The sequence below is a fragment of the Pantherophis guttatus genome, chromosome 18 (genome assembly GCF_059756535.1).
Source record: "Pantherophis guttatus breed Tessera chromosome 18, ASM5975653v1, whole genome shotgun sequence".
In the NCBI taxonomy this organism is placed as follows: Eukaryota; Metazoa; Chordata; class Lepidosauria; order Squamata; family Colubridae; genus Pantherophis; species Pantherophis guttatus.
The window spans coordinates 9,187,726-9,204,568 of NC_142080.1; the positions used below are offsets into that span (position 1 = coordinate 9,187,726).

Sequence of the window (16,843 nt, forward strand, 5' to 3'; positions counted from 1 at the left end):
TTCCTTAGGAAGTATACAGCACAATCTTAGTCCCGGCAAACCTCTTTTATTCACACGGCTGTGAATTATTGTCATTCCCAGTCCGAAAGGCTTCTCAAACAGTCTATCAGGGGAGTGTTTACAAACACCCACCTTATCTCCCTTGGAATGCTGCCAGAGAACTAATTGCCACACGCAGGGCAAGGCCAAACTTAGCACAGAGTCAAACAGAACTTTCCCAGAGCTTTTACCAACCAAATGAACGAATTGCTTCCTGCAAAAGCTCACGTCCCGTTCGCTCCTCTTTTATGTCTTATGGGAGGGGCCAATCACCTCCAGGCCTTACTCCGAAGTCGACCCTGTTTCCTTAATTGTTCTTGTCTTCTGGCAGCTCTGCACATGCACACACTGGGAACAGGTTCCCGCTGTTCTTCTGTCTCACTGATGTCAGGCTTCGGAGACTCCGGAGGCAGCAAAGAACTACCAGATGGCCTTGGCCCCCTCTCTGCCTCCGACTCAGAGCCCTCGTCTGAGCCTTCCCCAGACTCCAGGACTGGCCCATGTTCCTCCCCAACCTCCTCACTGTCTGAATCTGCTGCCAGCTCTACTGGGCCATAACACAAACTTAGCATGTTGTGTGAATGCATCTTTGGGTGGTCTTCCCATTTTTTTAAATAGCACACATGCTTGCACGAAAATCGTCCCTCTCCCATCTTGACCTACTGTCCTTCCCTAAATGACCTGGATTTGGACTGCTGCCAGCAAAATCCCCCAAGGATGATAAAGTTGTTGAAAGACATAGAGGGTTACAGGTAGCCCTCAACTTACAACGGTTCATTAGTGACCATTCAAAGTTATAATGGCACTGAAAAAAGGGCCTTTATGATCCTTGTTTACACTTTGCAGCATTCCCATGGTCATGTGATAGCAATAGATATAGCGCTTAGACTTATATGAACCAGTTGTCCAGCGCCCAAATTTTGTTCACGTGATCACGGGGAGCAGAGGTGGTATTCAGCTGATTTGGACCAGTTCGAGCGAACTGGTAGCGGAAATTTTTAGTAATTTGGAGAACCGGCAAATACACCTCTGGCTGGCCCTGCCCCCAGCCACCCGCTCGCCCCTCCCGCCCGCTTACCCCGCCCACACATCCTGCCCTGCCCTGCCCAGTCACTCCTCCTCTCGTCTCCCCGGCATAGCAGGGAGGCTATTATGGTCATAAGTGGGGAAAATGGTCACAAGTCCCTTTTTTCAGTGCCGTTGTCACTTTGAACTGTCCCTAAATGAACTGTTGTAAGTGGCCGCCTATTTTGTACAGTGTTGTGTTTGGGATGAGCATGGGTGTTATGGGACAGGTAACCTGAAGCTGTTCGTTCCAGTCTACCAAGGATGGTATTTGAGTTTTTTCCTGCGGTAATTCCGGGATAGGCAAAGTCCTGCCCCGACACCATCTTGAATGGTGTAAACCCAGTACTACTGTGTATGGAGTTATTATAAACCACCACTGTGAACGGTAGTAAATCTGCCCAGTTATCCTGCTGGTAATTTATATAACACCTGAGGTATTGTTCTAATACCGTGTTAGTCCTTTCTCAAGCCCCATTTGTCTGAGGATGGTGGGTAGAGTGTAGCCCTTGGGCGGAGCCTAGCAACCTCAGAAACTCCCTCCAGAAGTGGGAGGTGAATTGAACCCCACTGTCGGAAATTATTCGTTCCGGCACACCGCATAACCTATAAACATGTTGAATGAACAGTTTAGCCAACATCTTTGCTGAGGGAATCTTGGAGCAGGGTACAAAGTGCACCTGTTTGGAGAACAAGTCCATAATCGCCCAAAATGACTGTATTTCCACTACTTTCAGGTAGTTCAACAATAAAAACCATGGATATCTCCTTCCAAGGAGTCTGGCAATGTTCTGGAGTAACCCGGGCGGCTTCCCAAGTGGCCTCTTTGCCAAAGCACATACAGGGCAGCTAGCAACGTGTGCCTCAATGTCCTTCTTTAGAGAGGGCCACCAGAATTGTCGTTCTTTCTTGAGTTTTGAACGGAGGCACGCCTGACAGTGGGTGTCTCTCCAAGGAATTAAATCAGGTGGATGCATGTATGTTGCCTTTGGAAGTCTGGGTCTCTGCTTGTTCTCCCCTTGTGTTGTTTATGCATTTGTGTGTGTGTGTGTGTGTGTGTCTGAAGTATGGAATGGACTGCATTAGCAGATGCTGGCCCCATAGAGATGCATCGGAGTTGTTTTCTCTCTCCCACCCACCCCCGCAATACAGTCCATTTTCAAACTTAATTTTTCTTTTGCAAATTTAGTCCCTTTCTGTTTTGGAGACATGCGGACAGAACCCCGAGTTCCTTTACATCATATCTTTCAAACCTTCTCTTAGATTGGAAGCAATATTTTTTTTTTTTTTAGAAAAAAAGAGTTAATATAGCTAATAAACAGTAACCCCATTTGACTAAAAGCTTCTTTTGGTTAGGGTTTTTTTTTAAAAAAATATTTCTGAAGCTCTTTGTTACAGTGTCAGCTTTGCAACCGGAGCAATTTCCCCTACACTTTAAAATAAAAATTAAATATTAAAAGTATTTTAATTCCCCCCCCTCTCTTGCCAGAGAGAACTTGGCAGGTCAAAACAGCAATTGAATCCCATTTCTCATCTCTCATTGATTTATGCGCTTTCGGAAATGTGGACAATAGACCAACCACAAGGCTCGGTATAAAAGATGATTGGATATTTTTCCCAGTTCCTTCAGAGCTTTTCCGTTGGAAGGTAAAAAGCTTACTTGGATACCGCCATTAAAGATGGGAACACCTAGCAAATTGCTTGCAACCTTGGCAGCGTAATCTGGAAAGATTGACAAATATTATAGAACGGAATAACAGACATGGAAGGGATCCTGGAGGACTTCTAGTCCAACCCCTTGCTCAAGCAGGAAACCCAGGGGTGGGTTCTACTTACCTTTACTACCGGTTCGTAGTGGGGCTGCGTGTGCGCGCTTGGTTCGCTCGCTCGTGCACACTCATCTGCACATACGCAGAAGCGTTTTGGTGACGTCGTGGTCGCCGGTTTTACTACCGGTTCTATAGAACCGGTGCAAACCAGGGGCAACCCACCACTGAGGAAACCCTATGTCAAGTTTCTGAAAGATGCCCTAATTAATTCATGAGCCATGATCCAAACTTCAAAGGAAATACAGTCATTTATTAAGAGCAACATTCCGGCAATACTCGGATGCAGTTAGGACTGATCCCACGTAGATTTACGTTCCCCTATGACCCTGTCTCTCCCCTCCTCTCTGGCCATGACATAAATCACATTCTCCAATTACCCACTTTGGCTGGCTGGGAAACCTAACACCCTCCTTCTGATTGCGGTCAGAAAGAATGTATGGAATTCACTTCAGTTCTCCCTCCCTCCTGCGCATGGCAACTTGAAAGCTTTGCAAGTTGACACCCTATACCGTTTTAGACAAGTAGCTGCCCAGTCTCTTCTTAAAAACCTCCAGTGATGAAGCGCCCATAACTTCTGGTGGCAATCAGTGGTTCCACTGATTAAGTGTCGGGAAAATTTTCTATAGTTCTAGGTTGGATCTCTCTTTAACTAACAGAATAACAGAGTTGGATGGGACCTTGGAGGTCTTCTAGTCCAACCCCCTGCTCAAGCAGGAAACCCTACACCATTTCAGACAAATGGTTGTCCAGTCTCTTCTTAAAAGCCTCCAGTGATGGAGCTCCCTCAACTTCTGGAGGTTAATTGTTCTCACTGTTAGGAAGTTTCTCCTTAATGCTTCTCTCCTTGATTAGTTTCCATCCATTGTTTCTTGTCCTGCCTTCAGGTGCTTTGGAAAATAATTTGACCCTCTCTTCTTGGTGGCAGCCCCTCAAATATTGGAATACCGCTACTATGTCCCCCTTTTTTTCTTTAGACTAGCCAAACCCAAATCCTGCAACTGTTCTTCATAAATTTTAGTCTCCAGGCCTTTAATCATCTTAATTGCTCTTAATTAAGGAGAAACTTCCCAACAGTGTGAACAATTAACCAGTGGAACAGCTTGCAACCTGAAGTTGTGAGCACTTCACCACTGGAGGTTTTTAAGAAGAGACTAGACAGTCACTTATCTGAAATAGTATAGGTCAATGATGGCTAACCTTTTTGCTGTCGTGTGCCAAAAGCAGGGGGGGAGCGTGGGGGAGTCACGTGCACACGTGCCCACACCCATAATTCAATGTGCCCCACCCTCACACACATGCATGCACGACCCTCCCTCCGCGCTTCCCCCACTTATGGCATGGTGGGCCTGGTAGGCCCATTTTTCACCCTCCCCAGGCTCCAGAGGCTCTCTTGGAGCCTGGGGAGGGCAAAAACAGCCTTCCCCAGCCCCCCGGAGGCCCTCTGGAGGCCGAAAACAGCTTGTTTTCCGATTTCCGGTGGGTCCTGTAGGTCCGAAAATCAGCTGGCCGGTGTGTGCATGTGCGCTGGAGCTGAGCTAGGGCAATGCTCGCATGCCCGCTGATTTGGCTCCGCGTGCCACCTGTGACACGCGTGCCATAGGTTCGCCATCATGGGTATAGGTTCTCCTGCTTGAGCAGGGGGCTGGACTAGAAGACCTCCAAGGTCCCTTCCAGCTCAATTCTATATTCCATGTAGTGACCGTTCGAAGCTGCGACGACACTGAATTTATTTATTTATTTTATTTATTTATTTTATTCGATTTCTATACCGCCCTACTCCCGAAGGACTCAGGGCGGTGCACAGCCAAACAATAAAACCCATCCATACAAAATTTAAAAGTAGAATAAAATCAAATTAAATAATTTTGGCTCCGACAAATTTAAAACCCCGAACTATTTAAAACCAATTTTAAAATTGAATGTATAAAATACTAAAAGATATTTAAAAATTAAAAATCTTTTATGAAAGAGGGAGAAAATTAGGCCAGGCCCGCCTGGTGAAATAATAAGGTCTTTAAAGTGCGGCGGAAGGTGCGCAGATCCAGGATCCTCCGTATCTCCGGGGGGAGCTCGGTCCAAATAGTAGGTGCCCCCACAGAGAAGGCTCTCCCCCTGGGGGCCACCAGTCGACATTGTTTGGCCAACGGCACCCAGAGGAGCTCCTCTCTATGGGTGCGTACTGAAAAAAGTCACTTTAGGATCCTTTTTCACACTTGCGATGGTTGTAGCATCCCTTCGATCTCATGATCTAAATTCACAGACTTGGCCACTGACTCATATTTATGACGGCCGCGGTGTTGCGGGGAGGGCTGGTGGTGTCACGTGATCCCCTTTTGCTACCTTCAGTCCGGACAAGCAAAGTCAGTGGGGAAGCCAGTTTCATTTAACAACCTCGTTCCTCGCTTCATGACCGCCGCAATTCACTTAACAAGTAACGGCCAGGAAGATCGTAAAATGGAGTCAGCAAAACTCGCTTTGCAAATGTCTCGTTTAACGAGAGAAATTTTGGGCTCGATTGCGGTCATAAGTCGAGGGCTACCCGTAAATGGTTGTCCAGTGTCTTCTCTAACTGCGGGGGCAGCACCTGCAAACCGGGGGGGGGGGGGGGCTCGGGCACTCTGCAACTTTCTCCTTGACCTGCAGAGGGCAGCGTTAATAAAGCCCATGCCTCCCAGGGCTGAAATAATGCAGGTTTTAATGCAATAATTACATGCATGGCTCTAATAAAGAACGCAAGCTCACAGCAAGCCAGCTGTTCCCACCTCGTGGCATTAATCACCGCTTAGCATAATAATCCTTTAATAATGCCCTGCACATAACAGACACACAATCATAGAAACGCACACTCACACATCTTCCCCCCCCCCCACTCCCTAGATACCCGTCGTGTAGAGATTCTGCTTTGTTTTCGTCGGATTTGCCGCCGACAGCAGTTCTTGGGCCAAGGCTAAAGGCCCGATATTAAACGCGCCTCTTTTCCCGGGGCCAATCAAGACTACTCCAGCAGTTTTAAATGCCACCGAAAAAAAATGCTTGTCGCTGAGCCAAGCATTCTGTTGAAGCACAAAACATTGTGCATTTTCTCTCCACGGACCTTCGTTAGAACCTTACGGCCCCCTTTTTAGTATTCCGTGCGAAACGAGGGCTGTCATTCCTTGTTAAGGGAAATTCAATTCAATCAAGAGTACGGCTGGAAGGGACCTTGGAGGCCTTCTAGTCCAACCCCTTGCTCAAGCAGGAGACCCTATACCCGTGATGGCGAAGTTATGGCACGCGTGCCAGAGGTGGCACACAGAGCCCTCTCTGTGGGCACGCGCACCATCACCAGCTGCTCTTCTGGTTTCCATGTGCGCATGCACACCGTCCAGCTGGTCTTTGCCGTGCCAGAGCGCCCAAAAACGTCCTGAAAACGGCCCAAAAAATGCCTGAAGAACAGGCTATTTTCTGAGCCTTTTTGGGCCTTTTTTGGGCCATTTTCTGGGCTGTTTTTCAGGCCAAAAACAGCTGGAAAAATGGCCAGAAAATGGCCTGGAAAATGCCTGAAGAACAGGCCGTTTTCTGAGCTGTTTTGGGGCCTTTTTTTGGGCCATTTTCTGGGCTGTTTTTCAGGCCAAAAATGGCCTGAAAATGGCCTGGAAAATGCCTGAAGAACAGGCCGTTTTCTGAGCCCTTTTGGGGGGCCATTTTCTGGGCCGTTTTTCAGGCCAAAAACAGCCTGGAAAATGGCCTGAAAACGGCCCAAAAATGCCTGAAGAACAGGCCATTTTCCGAGCTTTGGGGGGGCCTTTTTCTGGCCAAAAACAGCCTGAAAAATGGCCTGAAAACAGCCCGGAAAATGCCTGAAGAAGAGGCTGTTTTCCGAGCTGCTTTTGGGCCTTTTTTTGGGCCATTTTCTGGGCTGTTTTTCATGCCAAAAACAGCCTGAAAAATGGCCTGAAAACAGCCCTAAAAATGCCTGAAGAACTTGTCTGTCTTTTTTGAACCCTGAAATAAGCTCTTGGCCTTATTGCCATGCGCTCAAAAGCCCAATTGGGCTTATTATCAGGGGATGTCTTATTTTGGGAGAAACAGGGTATCTATGTATCATATATAAAGATAGACAGATTTATTTATTTATCAATTTATCAATTTATTTATTTACATATTTATTTAGAGCGTTACAGTCCCGGAGTCTTTTCCACCCGTTTTGTTAATTGAACTCGTCATGAAATCCCATCTGAAAGAGAATGTCTTGTCAGGGAGAATAAACGAGAGGCTGAATCTTAACTTCCAGGAGTCGGGAAGTAGACTAAAAATTGAATTTACTGAGGGGTGGGAAGAGCACTCTGCACGTGCTCTGCATCCTTGCCGCATCCTTGCCGCTTGCTTGGCGTACGACGGTAGCTTAGAAGTAAAACAAATTTGGGTTAAAAATTTGCAGAACTGCCTAAGCACGGATTTACATCTGCGACAGAAAATTCGAAATGTCTTTTGCGGTCTGCCCCAGGACAACAGCAAGGTGTGCATGGAAATGGGGGGGGGGAGAGAGATGTCTGGAGGCGTCTGGAGCCCCCCACCCATCCCTGATCTGGCTACTTAGTCTTAGCCCCTCTGCCAAATGCTGGTTGTTACTTTAGGGTGACAGCTCCTTGAATTGTGAGCCTGGGTGCTGCAAACCCCATAACTCATCTCCAGCTCTTTGTAACTCCGGAAGCCCCATTGCTCACAAGGAAGAAGCGGCTTTGAGTTATGGACCAATGAAAAATATGGGTTCAAATTCTGGAGGATGCTGGGCAGGGGAGAAATCGCCATGAGCTATTAAGACACGACTGTGATTTGAACAGGAGCCAGCTCTCCATGCGAGGGGTTTTGTTTTGCATTCAAAAAGCGCCATCTTTGTAGTCCTCGACTTACAGCAGCTCATTTAGTGACCGAAGTTACAACGTCACTGGGGGGAAAAAAGGGACTTAGGATCATTTTTCACATTGACGACTGTCGCAGCATCCCCGTGATCACACGATCAAAATTCAGACACTTGGCCACTGGATCATATTTACGACGGTTACCGTGTCCCGGGCAGAAGTGGTATTTAGCCAGTTCAGAGCAGTTCGCCCGAACCGGTAGCAGAAATCCATCCTATTTAGGCACGTTTTGAAGCTGGGGTCATGTGTGGAAGGTGCACGAGAGAACAAAGCACAGGCATGGGAGGCCGGGTGCAGGCACGGAAGGCAGGCACGGGTATGAACTGGGCGTGCGCACACACAAAGTGAGTGCATGTGTGTGGAGCAAACCGGTAGTAACATAATGTGAAACCCACCATTGGTCCTGGGATCACATAATCCTCTTTTGCGACCTTCCGTCAAGCAAAATCAATGGGGAAGCCACTTAACGACCGGGTTATTCACTTTATCAACTGCAGGAATTCACTTAACAACCCTGGCAAGAAAAGTCCTAAAATGGGGGTGGGGGGTGGGAGGGGGCAAAACTCGCTTAACGTCTCGCTCCACAACAGGAACGTTGAGCTCAATGGTGGTCGTAAGCCGAGGACTACCTGTATACTGGGCAAGTGCTGAAGCCAACTCTGCTTTAGCCAACGGAAAACCCAAACCCAGCGAGACCTGTTCAGACCTGCTCCGTCGTTATACAACCCACCTCTGGTGCAGCGGATATCGTTGACCCCAGGGGTGGGTTCTAAATTTTTTTACTACCAGTTCTGTGGGCGTGGCTTATTTTGTGGGCGTGGCTTGATGGTCATGTGACAATTATTTAGGATTTAGCAGAGGTACTGGTCTACCCATTTATTTTTTGCAGGAACTGATCTACTCATATATTTTTGCAGGCACCGGTCTACTCATTTGTTTTCTTTTAACGCTGTAGGGCGGCCCTTTGAAGCCCCGCGGCAAGAGTTTAAACAGTTTTTTTCCCTCTAGCCATCAGCTGGGATTCAGGAGGCAGCAATAGATTGGGGGTGGGGCCAAATAAAAGGTAAGAATAACGCAGGGGTGGGGGGGCACGGAGGGCACGGGGCAGAACCAGTTCGGTGACGTCATATCATCACCACTACCGGCTCGGGCCGAACTGGGAGGAACCCACCACTGGTCGGCCCCCTCCCTCCCACTACGCACCTCTGGAGAAGCCAGGGCTTGCTTGGACAAAATCTCCCCCCCCCACTGATACCTCCAGCCTGGTGCACCCCAGTTGGCTGCCAATTTATACCGTCCAGCCAAAGGCATCAGCTTCCCAGGTGCCCCCTCCCCGCTTGCCAAGCCCGTCAGCTGCAAGGCGGGATTAATTACCATTCTGCTGCAAATGAAATTAAGTTGGCGCAGTATCGGTCAGCAGCTGCACCGGGATGTGGATTATAACGCAGAGCTGCTGCTGCAAGTGAAGTGGTGGAGGCCCCCACTCCTCCTCGCCCCCCAGCCCCACCCCGAAGGACTGGGCAGGAACAGGAATCCTCTCCTGGATCTTGCCAGCTTCGCTAGGATATCTTGCCATTCTGGTCTGCCTCCAGCGGGAAAGAGCCTTTCTTAAAGAATGCCGTTCTAGATACTTTGAGAACGGGAGAAAGCAGAGAGCCCCGTGCTGGCAGAGAAAGGGGGAATGTCTGCTTTTTGGCAGGAGAAATGTCCTGGAAGGGACCTTGGAGGTCTTCTAGTCCAGCCCCCTGCTCTAACAGGAGAATACTATACTATTGTAGATAAACGATTATCTAGACCAGTGATGGCTAACCTTTTTGCCATTGCGTGCCAGGAAGGAGGGAGCGGGGGAGGTTCACGCATGCGCGTACTCACACCCATAATTCTATGCGCCCCGCCCTGCGCATGTGCGCCCAATCCCCCCTCCCCCCCTTGCTCCTGGCCAGTTTTTCTTTGTCACCTGGCTCCAGATCCTCTCTATGCATCTGGGGAGGGCGAAAACAGCCTTCCCTACCTACCCCCAGGCCCTCCGGAGGCAGAAAACAGCCTGTTTCCCTACTTCTGGTGGGCCCAAAAGGCCTGAAAATCAGGTGGGCGGCACGTACATGCACGCCAGAGCTGAGCTGGCGTGCCCACTGATATGGCTACGCGTGCCACCTGTGGCACGCGTGCCATAGGTTTGCCATCACGGATCTAGACCAAGGGTCATCAACCCACGGCTCTGGAGCCGCATGTGGCTCTTTGGGCCCTCTGCTGTGGCTCCCTGTCATATCCTTTCGACATAATTTAATTTAATTTAATTTAATAATTTATCGCATTTCTATGCCGCCCAACTCCCAAGGGACTCTGGGCGGCTTACAGCAAAAAATAATGCGAACAATGAACATAGAAAAATTATTTAAAAACATTATAAAAACATTTTAAAACATTAAAAAACCCCATGCACACCATTCATGGCCGGATCGCGCAAGATCGCAACAGCGAGATCAACGGCCCCAGGCCTGTCGGAAAAGCCAGGTCTTCACCGCTTTTCGGAAGGCCAATAGGGTGGGGATGGTCTGGACCTCAGGAGGTAACTGGTTCCAGAGAGCTGGGGCAGCCACAGAGAAGACCCTCCCGTGCGCGCCCTCCAGCCGGCATTGTTTAGCTGATGGGACCCGGAGGAAACCAACTCTGTGGGATCTTACCAGTCGCTGGGAGCTATGCGGCAGAAGGCGGTCTCGAAGATAGCCTGCCCCTGAGCCATGTAGGGCTTTAAAGGTAATAACCAACACCTTGAATTTTGCCCGGAGACCAATAGGGAGCCAGTGTAGCTCACAGAGAATTGGTGTAATGTGGGTGTATCTAGGTGCACCCACGACAGCTCTCGCGGCTGCATTCTGGACCAACTGTAGTCTCCGAACACTCTTCAAAGGTAGCCCCATGTAGAGCGCATTGCAATAATTAATAATAAATTAATAAATAAAATAAATAATCTAATAATATCTCTCTCTCCCCTCCCTGTATCTCCTTATGTCTCTGTCTCTCTCCCTCTCTCTGTATCTCTCTGTCTCTGCCCTGGTCGCTTCTCCCATCCCCCATGGTCGCCCTTACCTTCTCAAGCCAGGCAAGGAATGACTGGGAGGGGAGGGCGAGGGGCGGGGTCAGCCAGGGGTGAGATCACCTGACAGGGAGCCACATCTGAGGGCCCAAAGAGCCGCATGCGGCTCCAGAGCCACAGGTTGCTGACCCCTTGTCCTACAAGATCAAGGAGAGTCCGTCAATATTTGGGGCCCGTGCGGAAACAAGCCCGGCCTTCTTCATTTTCGACTCGGGAGTCCCAGACCTTCGACCGCTTCCTGTATGCTCTGGCATTGTTGGTTAAAAACCCCGGAGAGCTTTCGAACCGGAGGTTTCATCCCGGCCCTTTTTTAAACGCCAGCCAAGAATTTAAAAAACAAAACAAAACCGTGTTTAAGAACAAGGGTTTAATCCTTTGAAATACGCCCCACGCGGGGAGATTCGGCCGTCCCTTTTTAATTGCCAGAGCTGCTTAGGGATGAGATCACGAGCTGAGCTTATCGGCCCTCTGCAGATTGCCAGTTGTCGTGTTGTGCTGGCGTGTGGGTGTGGTGGGGGGAGATCGGGAGCCCTAAGTTCACCTCCTCTACATGGAGAGGGGTGTCTTTGGGGAGGCAGAATCCTAGTTTCGCGCCAGTTGGCTTTGTTTCCGCGGTATCAGATGTCCCCTTTTCAAAGTATCCAAAGCAGGCTTAGTTTTTTCTCCTGGGCGAGACGAAATCCCAGTTATTCCCATTGCAACAGGCTGATTCAGACCAGTTTCCCCCCCCCCCCCCCCGCTTCCAGCTGCCAAAGAAGCTGTGAGCATGGACATTTCCATCTCAACGGGAAAGATAATTGTTTGGGGGTGGGGAGACCCCCGTTTTAAGCCCATCACTCCGCTCCCCAGCCATGAAATCTACAAATCTGGGCCATGATCAGTTCAAGCGATATCGAGAAGACGGGGGTGATATGTGGCTGATATCTAAGAGAAAAGAAAAGAGAGAGCCTTGGTGGCGCAGCGGACTAAAGTGCTGTTAAGTAGCACTTAGCTGCCAGCTGCCTGCAATTACTGCGAGTTCAAATCTCACCAGGCTCAAGGTTGAGTCAGCCTTCCATCCTTCCGAGGTAGGTAAAATGAGGACCCGGATTGTGGGGGCAATAAACTGACTTCGTATATATATATATAAAAAAAGAACACCACTTAGGGGGGGCCGAAAGCCCTACTAAGCAGGTATATAAAAAAGGATGAAGGCTATTGCTTAACGCATTGTAAGCCACCCTGAGTCTCCGGAGAAGGGCGGCATATAAATCGAACCAATAAATAAATACTTAATACTTCTTCGGCTTCGTGCAGAAGGGAAGTCTGACTGGTTTAACAGCACAACCTATTAAAAAGGTTAATTTTTTTTTATTTTCCTCCCATTTTCAGTTTTTAATATTCATTTAAAATTTTGTGGGGTTTTTTTTCTCTTTAAGAATAAAGATAGTTTTGTTAGGGGAAAAAAATATATATATATTGTTCAGCGCTGGGAAAAATTGTCTTGTGACCGGTTTTCACACTTACGACCGTTTCACCATCCCCATGGTCACATGATCAAAATTCAAACACTTGGCAACTGGCACGTACTTACGACTGTTGCAGTGCCCCGGGGTGTTAACAGTAACAGAATCGGAAGGGACCTTGGAGGTCATCTAGTCCAATCCCCAGCTCAAGCAGGAGGCCTGTACTAGGGATTCGAACTGCCGACCTTTCTGATCAGCAAGCTCAGTGGCCACCTAGTCAGGTCACGTGATCACGATTTGCAACCTCCCCCAGCCGGCTTCCAACAAACAAAATCAATGGAGGTGGGGGGGGGAGAGCCGGATTCGCTTAATGACCACATGATTCGTTTAACAACTGTAGTAATTCGCTTCACAACTGTGGCAAAAAGGTTGCAAAATGGGGCAGAACTCCTGGCTTAGCAACTTGCCTTGGTTAGCAAGGGGAATTTTGGGCTTAATTGTGGCCGTAAGTCAAGGACTACCTGTAAAATTTTTAAAAGCTGGACAGAGAGTTGGAGAAATCCAGATTCAACCCTATTTGTGGTGTGGAAATTCACAAAATAGACCAATTCTTGTCTCTTTCTCAGTCCAGTGTCCCTTTACAGGGTTGTTGTTGTGGAGTAGGCAATGGATACACTGCTATAAGACACACACATACATATATATCAGTGGTGAAATTTAAAAAAATTCTCTACCGGTTCTGTGGGCGTGGCTTGGTGGTGGTGGGGTCATGTGACTGGGTGGGCATGGCCAACTTTTTTTTTAAAGCATTTTTTAACTAAAAAAAGTTTTTAAAAAGTTCCGACGATCAGCTGTGACAATTAGCTGTGCCCGCGATAGTCGGAACCTTTTAAAAACTTTTTTAAAGGGTTTTTTTACTACCGGTTGGGGCGAATAGGTAGTAAAAAATGCTTTAAAAACGTTTTTAAAAAAAGGTTCTGATGATCAGCTGTGACAATCAGCTGTGACAATCAGCTGTGCCCGCGATAGTCGGAACCTTTTAAAAACTTTTTTAAAGCATTTTTTTACTACCGGTTGGGGCGAATAGGTAATAAAAAATGCTTTAAAAACGTTTTTAAAAAAAGGTTCTGATGATCAGCTGGGACAATCAGCTGTGACAATCAGCTGTGCCCGCGATAGTCGGAACCTTTTAAAAACTTTTTTTAAAGGGTTTTTTTACTACTGGTTGGGGCGAATAGGTAATAAAAAATGCTTTAAAAAAGTAAAAAAAAGGGTTCCGACAATCAGCTGTGACAATCAGCTGTGCCGTGCGATCGTGGGAACCTCTCTTTTTTTACTTTTTTAAAGCATTTTTTACTACCAGTTCGGGGCAAACCGGCCCAAACCGGTAGCATTTCACCCCTAATACATACACACATATATTAAAAAGGCACAACAAAGGATGTCCTTCCTGCACCAACTCAGAAAGCTCTGACCTCCCCAGGAGCTGCTGATCCAGTTCTAAAGAGGAACTGTTGAGACTGTCATTTGCACCTCTGTAACTGTCTGGTTTGGCACAGCAACCAGACAGGAGAGGGACAGACTTCGACGGATAGTGAGGACTGGAGCAAAACCAACTGCAACCAGCCTGCCTTCCATGGAGGACCTATATACTGCATGGGTCAGAAGGAGAAAGTATCTACAGACGAGGGGTGGGTTCTATTACCTTTACTACCGGTTTGCAATGGGATACGCGAGCAAAGCAACCGGGCTCAATGCCGTGCTATATCACTGTGTTGTTTGACACTGGACACGTGCTGATGGTGCATGCAAGTGAATTCCCCTGTTTTGTGATGCCGCATGCATGCGGGTGGCGTGTGCTCACATTTCCAGTGTTGGGCGAACCGGTTGTTACGGTATCTGACGCCCACCTCTGCTACAGACCCCTCACATCCTGGACGTAAACTGTTTCAACTATTCCCCTCCGGATGGCGCTATAGGGCATTGCAGGCCAAAACCAATTTCATTGTATATATGATGTGCAATGACAATAAAGGCTCTACTACTATAAAACAACTAGACCTAAAGATAGTTCCCCCCCCCCCGTGCCATCACTCTGCTCAACAACTAATTCCCACAGCATTCTCTCACTTCTCATCTTTCCTACTATTTTCTCCTATTGGTTTCTTATGATTGATCAATTGTTCATAAATTAAACTTAGGTTTAATGAATTGTAACTATGATTTATGACCTCTGACGTCTGACTTGCTGTTTATATGTACACTGAGAGCTTTTGCACCGGAGACAAATTCCTTCTGTGTCCAGTCACACTTGGCCAATAAAGAATTCTAATTCTATGCTATGCTACACTACGCTACGCTACTCTATATTCTATATTTTACTCTTCTCTTCTACTCTACTCTACTCCTGCTTTACTCTATATTTATTCTATATTTTACTTTTCTACTCTACTCTAGTCTACTTTACTCCACTCCTACTCTACTCTACTCTATATTTATTCTGTTCTGTTCTGTTCTGTTCCGTTGCGTTGCGTTGCGTGCCATGCCGTGCCGTGCCGTGCCATGCCATGCCGTGCCGTGCCATGCCATGCTACACTACATTACACTATACTATGCTACTCTACTCTACTCTACTCTATATTCTATATTTTACTCTTCTCTTCTCTTCTACTCTATATTTATTCTATATTTTACTCTTCTCTTCTACTTTACTCTACTCTATATTTATTCTCTATTTTACTCTTCTACTATCCTCTACTTTACTCCTACACTACTCTATATTTATTCTATATTTTACTCTACTCTACTCTACTCTACTCTACTCTATATTTATTCTATTCTATTCTACTCTACTTTACTTTACTCTATATTTATTCTAAATTTTACTCCTTTCTTCTACTCTACTCTACTCCTACTTTATTCTATATTTATTCTATATTTTACCCTTCTACTCCACTCTAGTCTACTTTGCTCTACTCCTACTCTACTCTACGCTATATTTATTCTGTTCTGTTCCGTTCCATTCCATTCCATTCCATTCTATTCTATTCATACATCCTTGAGCTCTTGGAGAAGGAGCGGCTTCTAAAATTGAATAAATTGGTATTCAGGTGATGACTGCTGGAGACCCTCACAAAGCTGATCGTAATATTACAGGATTCCTTTATTTTGTGGGGAATTTTTGCAAGAAACACCAGAATTTCTGCAATCCAGCTGGAGATTTCCCTGCTTTTCGAGATCCCCTGACCCAATTTCCTTTCTGCCTTCCTCTCTCTGCCTCTTCTTCCTCCTCCTCCTCCTCCTCCCCCTTCCCCCGCTCTCTGCAGGACCAGGGGACTGTGGGCGTCATTTTCAACGTGGGCACGGACGACATCACAATCGAGGAGAGCAATGCTATGGTGAACGATGGCAAGTACCACGTGGTCCGTTTCACCCGGAGCGGCGGCAACGCAACGCTGCAGGTGGACAACTGGCCCATCAACGAACGATACCCGGCAGGTAGGGGACCACAAAGCGGTGGCTGCCGTCACCCCCTTCTCTCTTCCCCCACCCCCCAAACAGCGGAGGTTGGAACCACCCGGCCCTCTCTTCCTTTCTGCCAGAAGCGGGGGAGGGGGGGGGAAGAAGGCAGTAGGGCACAGTGGGCAGCTGCCCTGGCATTCTTGGTAGCATCTCCTGTGCTTTTCCCGAAGCTCCGATTCTCACTCGCAGGTTGGGAGCCAAGAAAGGATGGGGGGCAATCGGAAGGAGGAAGGATGAATCGGAAGAAGAGCCCTAAGTGGGGTTTAGGAAGCTGTCTTTCAGTGGGGCAGAGGGATGGGGCCTTGAGCCAATTTTACCCAGGGGTGGGATTGAAAAAATTTAGCAACCGGTTCTCTGCCCTGGGTTGCTGGGTGGGTGTGGCCATGGGGGCGTGGCCTACTCGGCCTCCTGCACCATGGCGGGAGAACGTTTTTGCCCTCCCCAGGCTCCAGAGGCTTTCCTCAAGTTCCAGCAAGGCGAAAACGGCCTCTCCCAGGCTCTGGAGGCCCTCCGGAGGCCGGAAACGGTCCCGTTTCCAGATTTCCGGAACTTCCAGGAGGCCCATTTTTCGTCCTCCCAGAGCCTCCGCGCAGGCCCTGATCAGCCCGAACTGATCCAAACTGGCTGAATCCCACCCCTGATCTTACCCCTTTTGAAGCATCTCCGGCAAGAAAAGTCTTTCTTTAAATGGTCCCACTTCTCTGGAGGTGATGGAAATTGCACACAAAGCCTTTCTCTGCCCCCCCCAAGTTTCAATCTAGAAACCCCTCCCCCATCTGCAGGGGTCAGGAATTGTTTTTTTAAATCCCCCCCTCCCCCTTCTCATCAGTTCAACAAATAGCATCATTCAGGATTCGGTCTCCGGCCTGAATAGGGATGACGGTAGAAGAATAGTGGGCTCTGCTTTCCTTTTGGAGAACCTTGGCGTAGCCCACCGAGATGGAC

The 16,843-nt window shown here is 47.9% G+C and overlaps 1 protein-coding gene across 38 annotated transcripts in view; it reads left to right on the forward strand.

The window, feature by feature from the left end:
- The window catches only part of NRXN2 (neurexin 2), a 493,176-nt gene that overhangs the window by 409,560 nt on the left and 66,773 nt on the right, over nt 1–16,843 (forward strand). For all 38 annotated transcript variants that reach the window (XM_087881005.1, XM_087880976.1, XM_087880996.1 and 35 more), the window contains one exon: nt 15,703–15,874. In XM_087881005.1, the coding sequence (XP_087737131.1) occupies nt 15,703–15,874 (172 nt within the window). The remainder of the gene's footprint in view (nt 1–15,702; nt 15,875–16,843) is intronic.